The following is a 14,733-nucleotide window of genomic DNA, read 5'->3' as shown; positions in this document are numbered from 1 at the left end:
TAACCCCTAGACTGTCCTGCCGCCCCCTCTAACCCCTAGACTGTCCTGCCTCCCCCTCTAACCCCTAGACTGTCCTGCCTCCCCCTCTAACCCCTAGACTGTCCTGCCTCCCCCTCTAACCCCTAGACTGTCCTGCCTCCCCCTCTAACCCCTAGACTGTCCTGCCTCCCCCTCTAACCCCTAGACTGTCCTGCCTCCCCCCTCTAACCCCTAGGCTGTCCTGCCTCCCCCTCTAACCCCTAGGCTGTCCTGCCTCCCCCTCTAACCCCTAGACTGTCCTGCCTCCCCCTCTAACCCCTAGGCTGTCCTGCCTCCCCCCTCTAACCCCTAGGCTGTCCTGCCTCCCCCTCTAACCCCTAGGCTGTCCTGCCGCCCCCCTCTAACCCCTAGGCTGTCCTGCCTCCCCCTCTAACCCCTAGGCTGTCCTGCCTCCCCCTCTAACCCCTAGACTGTCCTGCCTCCCCCTCTAACCCCTAGGCTGTCCTGCCTCCCCCTCTAACCCCTAGACTGTCCTGCCTCCCCCTCTAACCCCTAGGCTGTCCTGCCTCCCCCTCTAACCCCTAGGCTGTCCTGCCTCCCCTCTAACCCCTAGGCTGTCCTGCCTCCCCCTCTAACCCCTAGGCTGTCCTGCCTCCCCCTCTAACCCCTAGGCTGTCCTGCCCCCCCCTCTAACCCCTAGGCTGTCCTGCCTCCCCCTCTAACCCCTAGGCTGTCCTGCCGCCCCCTCTAACCCCTAGACTGTCCTGCCTCCCCCTCTAACCCCTAGTCCTGCACCACAGGGAATAGGGTGCCATTTGGGGCGGACATACATGAATTAGACACCAAAGCTTTGTTAATTGTTCAAGTGTTGCCATCCCCCTCAAACCCCTAGGCATTGGTGTGTCATGGGTGCAGCAACCAACATATCGCGACTGTTATGCCTCCCCAACTAAAATATTTCATCCTGCCTCCCCTCTAACTTCTAGGCTGTCCTGCCTCCCCCTCACCCCTAGGCTGTCCTACCACTAACCCACTAGGCTGTCACTGGGCACACACCCCTGGGCTGTCCTGCCTCCCCACTGGGCACACACTGGGCTGTCCTGCTCCCACTGGGCACCACTGGGCACACACTGGGCACCACTGGACACACCCCACTCTAACCACTGGGCACACACTGTCCTGAATCACGTTGCATCCCCTATCCACGTAATGTCAATGAAATGACATTGAGCCAATGGGAATAGTCGTTGATTTGGGTAAGGACCTCTAACCCCTAGGGCAAGGTTGAAATATTTGACCATTTGGTCCCTGCCTCCCCCCCAACAGTACCATACTTTCATGGGCATCCATAAAGGAACCTAGGTATCTTATCAGACCTCAGGATAACCCCAGCCAACAGTACCATACTATCATCATTCATAACCCCTGAGGAACATGAGGTATCTTATCAGACCTCAGGATAACACCCAGGCAGTACCATACTATCATCATTCATAATGAGGAACATGAGGTATCTTATCAGACCTCAGGATAACACTGGCCAACAGTACCATACTATCATCATTCACTGAAACATGAGGTATCTTATCAGACCTCAGGATAACCCCTAGGTGCAGACAGTTAGAACCACTAATAAAAGTTTATTACAAAAACAGGGGGCAGGTAAACAACAGGGGCAGAGGTCAGTAATTGAGGGCAGTGTTAACAAGGTACAGAACTGCAAACAGGCTCAGGGTCAGGGCACTAGAGGTCAGTAATCCTGGTGTCACAAGGTAATGATTTGATTTGAAGGTACAGAACTGCAGACCCGGTCACTAGAGGTCAGTAATCCTGGGCAGTGTCACAAGGTACAGAACTGCAGGCAGAACGGTCAAAACAGGGACTAGAGAGGAAACCAGGGCTGTCCTAGAGAGGAAACCACTGGAGTACAGGGAACTGGGGAAACCTGGAGTACAGGGACGAGAGAGGAAACCAGGAGTACAGGGACTAGAGAGGAAACCAGGAGTACAGGGACTGGGAAACCAGGGTACAGGGACTAGAGAGGAAACCAGGAGTACAGGGACTAGAGAGGAAACCAGGAGTACAGGGACTGAGGAAACCAGGAGTACAGGGAAAACACTGGTACCTTGACAAACTGACAACAGATAAACAGAAAACACAGCTATAAATGCACAGGGGATAATGGGGAAAAGGGAGACACCTGGAGGGGGTGGAGACAAGCACAATGACAGGTATAAATGCACAGGGGATAATGGGGGAAACCCCTAGGGACCACCTGGGGGGGTGGAGACAAGCACAATGACAGGTATAAATGCACAGGGGATAATGGGGAAATGGAAGACACCTGGAGGGGGTGGAGACAAGCACAATGACAGGTATAAATGCACAGGGGATAATGGGGAAAAGGGAGACACCTGGAGGGGTGGAGACAAGCACAATGACAGGTATAAACACAGGGGATAATGGGGGAAAAGGGAGACACCTAGGGGTGGAGACATTCACAATGACAGGTATAAATGCACAGGGGATAATGGGGAAAATCAGACACCCAGGGGGTGGAACAAGCACAATGACAGGTATAAATGCACAGGGGATAATGGGGAAACACTGAGACACCTGGAGGGGGTGGAGACAAGCACAATGACAGGTATAAATGCACAGGGGATAATGGGGAAAAAGGGAGACACCTGGCAGGGGGTGGAGACAAGCACAATGACAGGTATAAATGCACAGGGGATAATGGGGAAAAGGAGACACCTGGAGGGGGTGGGACAAGCACAATGACAGGTATAAATGCACTGGGGATAATGGGGGAAAAGGAGACACCTGGAGGGGGTGGAGACAAGCACAATGACAGGTATAAATGCACAGGGGATAATGGGGAAACTGGGAGACACCTGGAGGGGTGGAGCAAGCACAATGACAGGTATAAATACACAGGGGATAATGGGGAAAAGGGATCCACCTGGAGGGGGTGGAGACAAGCACAATGACAGGTATAAATGCACAGGGGATAATGGGGGAAACTGGGAGACACCTGGAGGGGGTGGGACAAGCACAATGACAGGTATAAATGCACAGGGGATAATGGGGGAAAAGGGAGACACCTGGAGACACTGGGACAAGCACAATGACAGGTATAAATGCAAATGACAGGGGATAATGGGGAAATGGGAGACACCTGGAGGGGGTGGAGACAGCACACTGACAGGTATAAATGCACAGGGGATAATGGGAAACCATGGGAGTACACTGGGACACTGGGACAACACAATGGGTATAAATGCACAGGGGATAATGGGGAAATGGGAGACACCTGGACTGGAGACAAGCACAATGACAGGTATAAATGCACAGGGGATAATGGGGAAACAGAGGAGACACCAGGGGTGGGACAAGCACAATGACAGGTATAAATGCACAGGGGATAATGGGGAAAAGGAGACACCTGGAGGGGGTGGAGACAAGCACAATGACAGGTATAAATGCACTGGGGATAATGGGGGAAACTGGGAGACACCTGGGGGGGTGGAGACAGCACAATGACAGGTATAAATGCACAGGGGATAATGGGGGAAAAGGGAGACACCTGGAGGGGGTGGAGACAAGCACAATGACAGGTATAAATGCACAGGGGATAATGGGGGAAAAGGGAGACACCTGGAGGGGGTGGAGACAAGCACAATGACAGGTATAAATACACAGGGGATAATGGGGGAAATGGGAGACACCTGGAGGGGGTGGAGACAAGCACAATGACAGGTATAAATGCACAGGGGATAATGGGGGAAAAGGGAGACACCTGGAGGGGGGTGGAGACAAGCACAATGACAGGTATAAATGCACAGGAGATAATGGGGGAAAAGGGAGACACCTGGAGAGGGTGGAGACAAGCACAATGACAGGTATAAATGCACAGGGGATAATGGGGGGAAAAGGGAGACACCTGGAGAGGGTGGAGACAAGCACAATGACAGGTATAAATGCACAGGGGATAATGGGGAAAAGGAGACACCTGGAGGGGGTGGAGACAAGCACAATGACAGGTATAAATGCACAGGGGATAATGGGGAAAGGGAGACACCTGGAGGGGGTGGAGACAAGCACAATGACAGGTATAAATGCACAGGGGATATGGGGGAAAAGGGAGACACCTGGAGGGGTGGAGACAAGCACAATGACAGGTATAAATGCACAGGGGATAATGGGGGAAAAGGGAGACACCTGGAGGGGGTGGAGACAAGCACAATGACAGGTATAAATGCACAGGGGATAATGGGGGAAAAGGGAGACACCTGGAGGGGTGGAGACAAGCACAATGACAGGTATAAATACACAGGGGATAATGGGGAAAAGGGAGACACCTGGAGGGGGTGGAGACAAGCACAAGACAGGTGAAACATCAGGCTGTTGTTTACTTCACACTGGGCTACATGGGGGACAATGTGGGGGAAATGGACCTGGAGAAAGCAAAAACAAGATGGTTGTCAGAAGTAACAATCACAATGAGATGTACTAATGGAAAACAGGGGAGGTTAAAGGGGGAAAGGGCTAAGGGAGACAGAGAGAGAGAGAGGAGAGAGAGAGAGAGAGAGGGATGAGGTATAAAGGGTACAGGGATAGAGAGGTGAGTCAGATATAAATTGTGGAAAAAAGGAGATGGTTTGTTAAAGAAGAATGGTAGAAAGTATAAAGCACAGGGGATAATGGAAGACAGGAGGAGAAAGAACCTGGAGGATGAAGTATCGCACAGGTAGGAGAAATCGGAGACAGGGTTTAACCGAGGAAAAATGGACTTTTGCCTTTTGCCTTAAAGGTGGAGAAAGCACAATGCAGGGTAACAGGGGATAATGGGGGAAAGAGGGAGACACCTGGAGGGGGTGGAGACAAGCACAATGACAGGTATAAATGCACAAGGGGATAATGGGGGAAACAGTAACACCTGGAGGGGGTGGAGACAAGCACACAGATGAGTGGTGAGGTATAGAGGGGAATACCAGTACAGAGGGAGGAGTGGGGGAAGTAGAGATATACCAGTACAGAGGGAGGAGTGGGGACAAGTAATGACAGGTAGTACAGGGGATAATGGGGGAAAAGGAGACACCTGGAGGGGGTGGAGACAAGCACAATGACAGGTATAAATGCACAGGGGATAATGGGGGAAAAGGGAGACACCTGGAGGGAGGGTGGGGACAAGAATGACAGGTATAAAGCACAGGGGATAATGGGGGAAAATAGAGACCTGGAGGTATAAACACAGGGGATAATGGGGGAAAAGGGAGACACCTGGAGGGGGTGGAGACAAGCACAATGACAGGTATAAATGCACAGGGGATAATGGGGGAAAAGGGAGACACCTGGAGGGGGGTGGAGACAAGCACAATGACAGGTATAAATGCACAGGGGATAATGGGGGAAAAGGGAGATATACCTACAGAGGGAGGAGTGGAGAGAGAATACAAGCACAGGGGATAATGGGGGAAAAGGGATACACCTACAGAGGGGGGTGGAGACAAGCACAATGACAGGTATAAATACACAGGGGATAATGGGGGAAAAGGGAGACACCTGGAGAGGGTGGAGTGGGGACAATAGACAGGTATAAATGCACAGGGATAATGACCTACAGAGGGAGGGTGGAGACAAGCACAATAAGGTATAAATGTACAGGGGATAATGGGGGAAAAGGGAGACACCTACAGAGGGTGGAGACAAGCACAATGACAGGTATAAATGCACAGGGGATAATGGGGGAAAAGGGAGACACCTGGAGGGTGGGAGACAAGCACAATGACAGGTATAAATGCACAGGGGATAATGGGGGAAAAGGGAGACACCAGTACAGAGGAGGAGCACAGGGATAAGGAGAGTAAGCAGTACAGACAGTATGACAGGTATAAATGCACAGGGGATAATGGGGGTAGACAGTACAGAGGGAGGGTGGGAGAGCACAATGACAGATATAAATGTACAGAGGGGTGGGGAGAACAGGGAGACACCTACAGAGGGGGGTGGGAGACAAGGTATAATATAAATGCACAGGGGATAATGGGGGAAAAGGGAGACACCTACAGAGGGGGGTGGAGACAAGCACAATGACAGGTATAAATGCACAGGGGATAATGGGGGGAAAAGGGAGACACCTACAGAGGGGGGTGGAGACAAGCACAATGACAGGTATAAATGCACAGGGGATAATGGGGGAAAAGGGAGACACCTACAGAGGGGTGGAGACAAGCACAATGACAGGTATAAAGGGACAGGGGATAGTGGGGATAACCAGTACAGATGACAGGTATAAATGCACAGGGAGGGTGGGGGTAGTAGAGGTATACCAGTACAGAGGGAGGAATGGGGGAGAGAGATACCAGTACAGAGGGAGGAGGGTGGAGACAAGCAGTACAGGATGACAGGTATAGGTATACCACAGGGGATAATGGGGGAAAAGGGAGACACCTGGAGTGGGGGTGGAGACAAGCACAATGACAGGTAGAGATAAAGCACAGGGGATAATGGGGGAAAAGGAGATACCTGGGAGGGTGGAGACAAGCACAATGACAGGATATAAAGTACAGAGGGAGGAGTGGGGGAAAGGGAGACACCTGGAGGGTGGTGGAGACAAGCACAAGATATAAATGCCAGGGACAGATGGGGGAGGGAGACACCTGGGGGGTGGAGACAAGCACAATGACAGTATACAGAGGGAAAGTGCACAGGGATACCAGTGGAGGAGTGGGGAAGTAGTAGAGATACACCAGTACAGAGGGAGGAGTGGGGACAAGTACAATGACAGTATAAATGCACAGGGATAATGGGGGAAAAGAGATATACCAGTACAGAGGAGGGTGGAGACAAGACAATGACCAGTATAGATGGGAGGATAATGGGGGAAGTAGAGATACACCTACAGAGGAGGGGTGGGGACAAGCACAATGAGAGGTATACCAGTACAGAGGGAGGAATGGGGGGAGTAGTAGAGACACCTACAGAGGAGGAGTGGAGACAAGCACAGTGACAGATATAAATGTACAGGGGATAGTGGGGAGTAAAAGAGAGACACCTGGAGTGGTGGGGGGTGGAGACAAGTACAGAGGGAATGACAGGTATAAATGTACAGGGGATAATGGGGGAGTAAAGGGAGACACCTACAGAGGGGGGTGGAGAGAGCACAGTGAGAGATATAAGTACACAGGGAGGAGTGGGGAAGTAGTAGAGTATACCAGTACAGAGGGAGGAGTGGGGAGAGTAGTAGAGATATACCAGTACAGAGGGAGGAGTGGGGAGAGTGTAGATCTGTACCAGTACAAGGGAGGAATGGGGAGAGTAGTAGAGATAACCAACAAGGGATGGTTGTGAGAAGTAGTGCAGTATTACCAGTACAGAGATGGACTATAGTTAGGATATACCAGTACAGAGGAGGATGGGGAGGTAGTAGAGAAACCAGAAGAGGGAGAGGGGGAGAGTAGTAGAGATATACCAGTACAGAGGAGGAGTGGGGAGAGAGTAGAGATACACCAGACAGAGTGGTGAGTTTGAGTAGAGATATAACCAGTACAGTGGAAAAGTGGGGAGATAGTTTGTATAAAGAAGAATGGTAGTAAAGTATACCAGTACAGAGGGAGGAGTGGTGAGAGAAATGGAAGTGAATGAGATATAAGTACAGAGGGAGGAGTGGGTGAGTAGTAGAGATACACCGAGGAAAAAGTGGACTTTTTTTTGCCTTTTGTGGTTTCTCGTGAGTTGGGTGATGTGGAATTTAACCACAGCGGTACCAGTACAGAGTGGTGAGAGTAGTAGAGATATACCAGTACAGAGGGAGGAGTGGGGAGAGTAGTAGAGGTATACCAGTACAGAGTTGGGGAGGAGTAGGATATACCAGTACAGAGTGATAGTAGTTAGAGATATACCAGTACAGAGGAGGAGTGGGGAGAGTAGTAGAGATATACCAGTACAGAGGGAGGAGTGGGGAGAGTAGTAGAGATATACCAGTACAGAGGGAGGAGTGGGGAGAGTAGTAGAGATATACCAGTACAGAGGAGGAGTGGGGAGAGTAGTAGAGATATACCAGTACAGAGGTGGGGAGTAGTAGAGATATACCAGTACAGAGGAGGAGTGGGGAGAGTAGTAGAGATATACCAGTACAGAGGGAGGAGTGGGGAGAGTAGTAGAGATATACCAGTACAGAGGGAGGAGTGGGGAGAGTAGTAGAGATATACCAGTACAGAGTGGGGAGAGTAGTAGAGATATACCAGTACAGAGGGAGGAGTGGGGAGAGTAGTAGAGATATACCAGTACAGAGGGAGGAGTGGGGAGAGTAGTAGAGATATACCAGTACAGAGGGAGGAGTGGGGAGAGTAGTAGAGATATACCAGTACAGAGGGAGGAGTGGGGAGAGTAGTAGAGATATACCAGTACAGAGGGAGGAGTGGGGAGAGTAGTAGAGATATACCAGTACAGAGGGAGGAGTGGGGAGAGTAGTAGAGATATACCAGTACAGAGGGAGGAGTGGTGAGTAGTAGAGATATACCAGTACAGAGGGAGGAGTGGGGAGAGTAGTAGAGATATACCAGTACAGAGGGAGGAGTGGGGAGAGTAGTAGAGATATACCAGTACAGAGGGAGGAGTGGGGAGAGTAGTAGAGATATACCAGTACAGAGGGAGGAGTGGGGAGAGTAGTAGAGATATACCAGTACAGAGGGAGGAGTGGGGAGAGTAGTAGAGATATACCAGTACAGAGGGAGGAGTGGGGAGAGTAGTAGAGATATACCAGTACAGAGTGGGGAGAGTAGTAGAGATATACCAGTACAGAGTGGGGAGAGTAGTAGAGATATACCAGTACAGAGGGAGGAGTGGGGAGAGTAGTAGAGATATACCAGTACAGAGGGAGGAGTGGGGAGAGTAGTAGAGATATACCAGTACAGAGGGAGGAGTGGGGAGAGTAGTAGAGATATACCAGTACAGAGGGAGGAGTGGGGAGAGTAGTAGAGATATACCAGTACAGAGGGAGGAGTGGTGAGAGTAGTAGAGATATACCAGTACAGAGAGGGAGGAGGAGGGGAGAGTAGTAGAGATATACCAGTACAGAGGGAGGAGTGGGGAGAGTAGTAGAGATATACCAGTACAGAGGAGGAGTGGTGAGAGTAGTAGAGATATACCAGTACAGAGGGAGGAGTGGGAGAGTAGTAGAGATATACCAGTACAGAGGGAGGAGTGGGGAGAGTAGTAGAGATATACCAGTACAGAGGGAGGAGTGGGGAGAGTAGTAGAGATATACCAGTACAGAGGGAGGAGTGGTGAGAGTAGTAGAGATATACCAGTACAGAGGGAGGAGTGGGGAGAGTAGTAGAGATATACCAGTACAGAGGGAGGAGTGGGGAGAGTAGTAGAGATATACCAGTACAGAGGGAGGAGTGGGGAGAGTAGTAGAGATATACCAGTACAGAGGGAGGAGTGGGGAGAGTAGTAGAGATATACCAGTACAGAGGGAGGAGTGGGGAGAGTAGTAGAGATATACCAGTACAGAGTGGGGAGAGTAGTAGAGATATACCAGTACAGAGTGGGGAGAGTAGTAGAGATATACCAGTACAGAGGGAGGAGTGGGGAGAGTAGTAGAGGTATACCAGTACAGAGTGGAGTGGGGAGAGTAGTAGAGATATACCAGTACAGAGTGGTGAGAGTAGTAGAGATATACCAGTACAGAGGGAGGAGTGGGGAGAGTAGTAGAGATATACCAGTACAGAGGGAGGAGTGGGGAGAGTAGTAGAGATATACCAGTACAGAGGGAGGAGTGGGGAGAGTAGTAGAGATATACCAGTACAGAGGGAGGAGTGGGGAGAGTAGTAGAGATATACCAGTACAGAGAGGTGAGAGTAGTAGAGATATACCAGTACAGAGGGAGGAGTGGGGAGAGTAGTAGAGATATACCAGTACAGAGGGAGGAGTGGTGAGAGTAGTAGAGATATACCAGTACAGAGGGAGGAGTGGGGAGAGTAGTAGAGATATACCAGTACAGAGGGAGGAGTGGGGAGAGTAGTAGAGATATACCAGTACAGAGGGAGGAGTGGGGAGAGTAGTAGAGATATACCAGTACAGAGGGAGGAGTGGGGAGAGTAGTAGAGATATACCAGTACAGAGGGAGGAGTGGGGAGAGTAGTAGAGATATACCAGTACAGAGGGAGGAGTAGTAGAGATATACCAGTACAGAGGGAGGAGTGGGGAGAGTAGTAGAGATATACCAGTACAGAGGGAGGAGTGGGGAGAGTAGTAGAGATATACCAGTACAGAGGGAGGAGTGGGGAGAGTAGTAGAGATATACCAGTACAGAGGGAGGAGTGGGGAGAGTAGTAGAGATATACCAGTACAGAGGGAGGAGTGGGGAGAGTAGTAGAGATATACCAGTACAGAGGGAGGAGTGGGGAGAGTAGTAGAGATATACCAGTACAGAGGGAGGAGTGGGGAGAGTAGTAGAGATATACCAGTACAGAGGGAGGAGGGGGTAGAGAGATATACCAGTACAGAGGGAGAGTGGGGAGAGTAGTAGAGATATACCAGTACAGAGGGAGGAGTGGGGAGAGTAGTAGAGATATACCAGTACAGAGGGAGGAGTGGGGAGAGTAGTAGAGATATACCAGTACAGAGGGAGGAGTGGGGAGAGTAGTAGAGATATACCAGTACAGAGGGAGGAGTGGGTGAGAGTAGTAGAGATATACCAGTACAGAGGGAGGAGTGGTGTGACTAGTAGATCTGTACCAGTACAGAGGAGGAGTGGTGTGACTAGTAGATCTGTACCAGTACAGAGGGAGGGATCCTGAGAGGGGTGGTGTGACTAGTAGATCTGTACCAGTACAGAGGGAGGGGTCCTGAGAGGAGTGGTGTGACTAGTAGATCTGTACCAGTACAGAGGGAGGGATCCTGAGAGGGGTGGTGTGACTAGTAGATCTGTACCAGTACAGAGGGAGGGGTCCTGAGAGGGGTGGTGTGACTAGTAGATCTGTACCAGTACAGAGGGAGGGATCCTGAGAGGGGTGGTGTGACTAGTAGATCTGTACCAGTACAGAGGGAGGAGTCCTGAGAGGGGTGGTGTGACTAGTAGATCTGTACCAGTACAGAGGGAGGGATCCTGAGAGGAGTGGTGTGACTAGTAGATCTGTACCAGTACAGAGGGAGGGATCCTGAGAGGGGTGGTGTGACTAGTAGATCTGTACCAGTACAGAGGGAGGGATCCTGAGAAGAGATACAGGGTGTGTTAAGTGGTGGTGGCAGCTGTAGAGAGGTGTTGGGTGTGAGAGATGATATCAGAAGAGATACAGGGTGTGTTATGTGGTGATATCCCATCCTTTCAGGGTGATGGCCTGAGGTAGGAATAAATATGGTTAATTAGTGCACTAGGGTGGTTATTTTGTTTTCTATTATTTTGAAATGAGTGAGTAGTGTTAGATGGTATGGTATTTAATTTGTTACATTTTTAATTTTCATACAAAGTGTAAGGGAGTTGTACTCCAGTCTAGTAGGCGGCGGTAATGCAACAAATTGGATGCCAACCGCCGTTAAACCTCATAGACGAAGAAAAAGGTGTGATAGTATTTAACGACTTACGCGAGTCAGTTCACTTTTCCCAGGGAGACGTCAACCAAGTTTCTGAGTGAGATAACATGGAAGACAACAACAACAACCAAGTGCCAACAAAGTGCCATCAGAAAGGGAATAATGGATTTAGAACGGACCGTGTGGTTGTGCGTAAATTCGAAAGCGCTGACTATCCGGACGTCGAGCGCATATTCATTGACGGGCTGATGGAGATGGTTCCGGATACCGCGTTTAGAGGGTTAAAACATCACCCCGAGAGCCTGCTCCTGTACGCCGCTATGACAAGTAAGGGAGAAATAGGTCTTATATCAATTTCTATTTATATATTGACTGTTATTCCAGCAAAAGGTTCGTTTTCAGTGTTATTTGATTGACAATGAAGAATGTGTTATAAATGTAATAATTTACAGATAGGCTATCTTGACATTTCATCAATACCGTTTGTGTTATTTGATTGCTTTATTTAGTATAATTTTGGGGAAAATGCAGTAGAAGGCATCATTTGTGTTCGATTGCGATAGTACCAACTCATTTCCTTCCTGTGACTATTGTATGTCAACATTTAGATGACTCAGTCATCCATTCTCCGCCACGGCTTTTGCAGTTGTTTCTTTTATTGCGACCAAGTCGTTCTTGCTGACTTGTTTGGTGCCTCTCGCTGTCCTGTGCGCGCGCTGCTACTACAGCAGGAGAGTTGTCCTTGGTTACCTGGAGCGCGCCAAACTCACGGATATGGGCGACATCGAGGGACATTACATGAAAACTCCAGGTAATAGTCTTGGTCGAATAGTAAAAAAAAAAAAAAAATGCATGTATCATTCGTTTTATTTATATATTTGTTTATTTGAGTGTAGTTGGCTTTAGTTTAGTTACATTGCACATAGTTATTTTATTAAAATAGATTTCCACACAAGATTCCGTGCCTGATTTAAAAACAAACGAGCAGGGAGGTAAAATAAAACCAGGGCTTCATTCCTGTCTCCATTCTGGAATATAATTACTCATCTAGAATGGCAGCTAGTGCCTGTGGATGTGTCACCATGATCCCTCTGACTCCAGGCTCATTTCGGTCTACCCCATCAATAGAAAATTAAAGTATAGGAAGTCTTTGTCCCCAACAGGATGACCAGTCAGTGATTGGGCTCTTTCAAGAAAAGGATCCATTTAAAGTATAAAAGTCAATAGACAATGACATCAGCTTTTATTAAATGGGAGGATTAGGATATTATTTGATATTACCCACTATTTCCAAATTGCACCCCTCTTATTTCTCCCTCAGACTCCTGTCTGTGGGTTGCAGTGCTGGAGGGCAGTGTGGTGGGTGTAGTGGCGGCCTGTGCCCTGCGGGGGGAAGCTGGCACTGTGGAGCTGCATCGCATGTCGGTGGACCGGCGCTGTCGGCAACGTGGGGTTGGCGTTGCCCTCGGGCGGAAGGTTCTACAATATGCAGCGGACCGTGGCTACCTCTCTGTCGTCTTGGGAACCACGGCCTACTCGCCGGCTGCTCACCAGCTATACCAGACTCTGGGGTTCCGATGCGTCGGCGTCACCAAGGGATACGCCACGCCTGGCGTGAGCCGGTCGGTACTGGAGCAGCTCTTCTACCGGGTCAGTCATCACCACTACCGGAAGGACATGACCGTTCACAATACTAACACTCACAGCCAGCAGTGAACACGGAACAGGGATGGAGCACGGCACGGAACAGGGATGGAGCACGGCACGGAACAGGGATGGAGCACGGCACGGAACAGGGCTGGAGCACGGCACGGAACAGGGATGGAGCACGGCACGGAACAGGGCTGAGCAGGAACAGGGCTGGAGCACGGAACAGGGATGGAGCACGGCACGGAACAGGGATGGAGCACGGCACGGAACAGGGATGGAGCACGGCACGGAACAGGGATGGAGCACGGCACACACATGAATGCACACCACACACGCAAGCACACACTCTAACCCAACCCCCTGAGACCCTGAACTCAGAGCATCTTGTTTCACCATTTAGGTAATGGAAGAAAATCACCAGAACATAATGTATGTAATCGCTAGGTTAAAGGTAAAGAATTGTTCGCAAACGTACCTGTTTCCCCTTGTGATTTGAAGAGGGTTCTGTTAATTTCCTGTTCAGAGAAATGGTGGGGAAATTGGGTGCGTTCGAGCGTATGGTTTACTCAGGGTAACGCGCTAGTAGCTTATTCCGGGGGACATGTTTATATCCCAGGTTATTGATTCAAGCATAGCAGCGTCTCCAATTGAAATGTGTGCCTGTATTATTACATATGTTTACCTGAACATGTCTGTAGGGTATATCATGTGCTTTGAATGTTAATTGATCAGATGTAGAAGGCTTGGGTATTGCCATAAGAAGCCTGTAACTCTTTGTTTGAGGAACAGGACAGGGAACAGGTCGGCATGCTGCTCGGGTTTGTTTGAAATGCTCCATTTGATCATTCTTGTAAATACTTCCACATTTTGCCGGCTATTATCTTCACTTGCAAATCAAAATACTCACACTGGACAAGAGGCTAAATGACTTAAATGTAAATGTAATGTAATGAGAGATCCATCGGCTTCGTCAGTCTCCTCACTGTTAAAATCCTACGGTCACCTCAAGTGGGATTCAAACTTTTTCAGTTTTGAATTTTCCCGCCAGAATTACTGGGGACTTTTTCCGCAATAATTTCTCGCGACCACAACACACCCCAAATCTAATGATACAACCTTCAAATCTGTACATTTCAATGTTTACATCAACCAATAACCTTCAATTCATTACATTTTCAATATCAAAATAAACCAATAAATATATTTACTCATTTGTATTTTTCTTCCCCAATTAACTTTCTTAATGGGTCTATTGTTTTATTTTTTACTCTGGTTTGTTCCAAAAATAAATAAAAAACAAAACAACACCACTGACTAGTGTTTCAAACAAAACCAATGTTTCTGTATGAGTTTAACTAGGTGTTAGCACGAGCCTTAGGAGTTAGCTAGACACCTAGTGTGATAAGTCATTACAAATGGCCTTTGGGAGGAAACTGTTATCATTTGTCCAAAAGTTGAAATGTTCTAGTCAAGCCCAAGTCACTGAAAGTTCAAGTTACAAAATGCTGCACAGAAGTGTTTCACTTCCTCTCTCTCTCTCTCTCTCTCTCTCTCTCTCTC

At 49.1% G+C, this 14,733-nt stretch overlaps 1 protein-coding gene across 2 annotated transcripts; it reads left to right on the top strand.

Moving 5' to 3' along the window:
• Window positions 1-11,599: 11,599 nt before the first annotated feature.
• Window positions 11,600-14,480, top strand: LOC124020764 (N-acetylaspartate synthetase-like). Of its 2 annotated transcripts, none has more exons than XM_046336023.1 (3): window positions 11,600-11,850; window positions 12,170-12,334; window positions 12,845-14,480. In XM_046336023.1, exons 1-3 carry the CDS (start codon window positions 11,631-11,633, stop codon window positions 13,237-13,239), a joined length of 780 nt encoding a protein of 259 aa, XP_046191979.1. In that variant the 5' UTR covers window positions 11,600-11,630; the 3' UTR covers window positions 13,240-14,480. The 2 variants fall into 2 exon arrangements, with proteins under 2 accessions (XP_046191979.1, XP_046191980.1); XM_046336024.1 differs by having other exon boundaries at window positions 11,715-11,850; window positions 12,252-12,334; window positions 12,845-13,327.
• Window positions 14,481-14,733: the final 253 nt, after the last annotated feature.

The sequence above is a fragment of the Oncorhynchus gorbuscha genome, unplaced genomic scaffold (genome assembly GCF_021184085.1).
Source record: "Oncorhynchus gorbuscha isolate QuinsamMale2020 ecotype Even-year unplaced genomic scaffold, OgorEven_v1.0 Un_scaffold_902, whole genome shotgun sequence".
NCBI classification, from domain to species: Eukaryota; Metazoa; Chordata; class Actinopteri; order Salmoniformes; family Salmonidae; genus Oncorhynchus; species Oncorhynchus gorbuscha.
The sequence above is the reverse complement of the archived record's forward strand: the minus strand, read 5'-3'. Positions and strand labels throughout refer to the sequence as shown.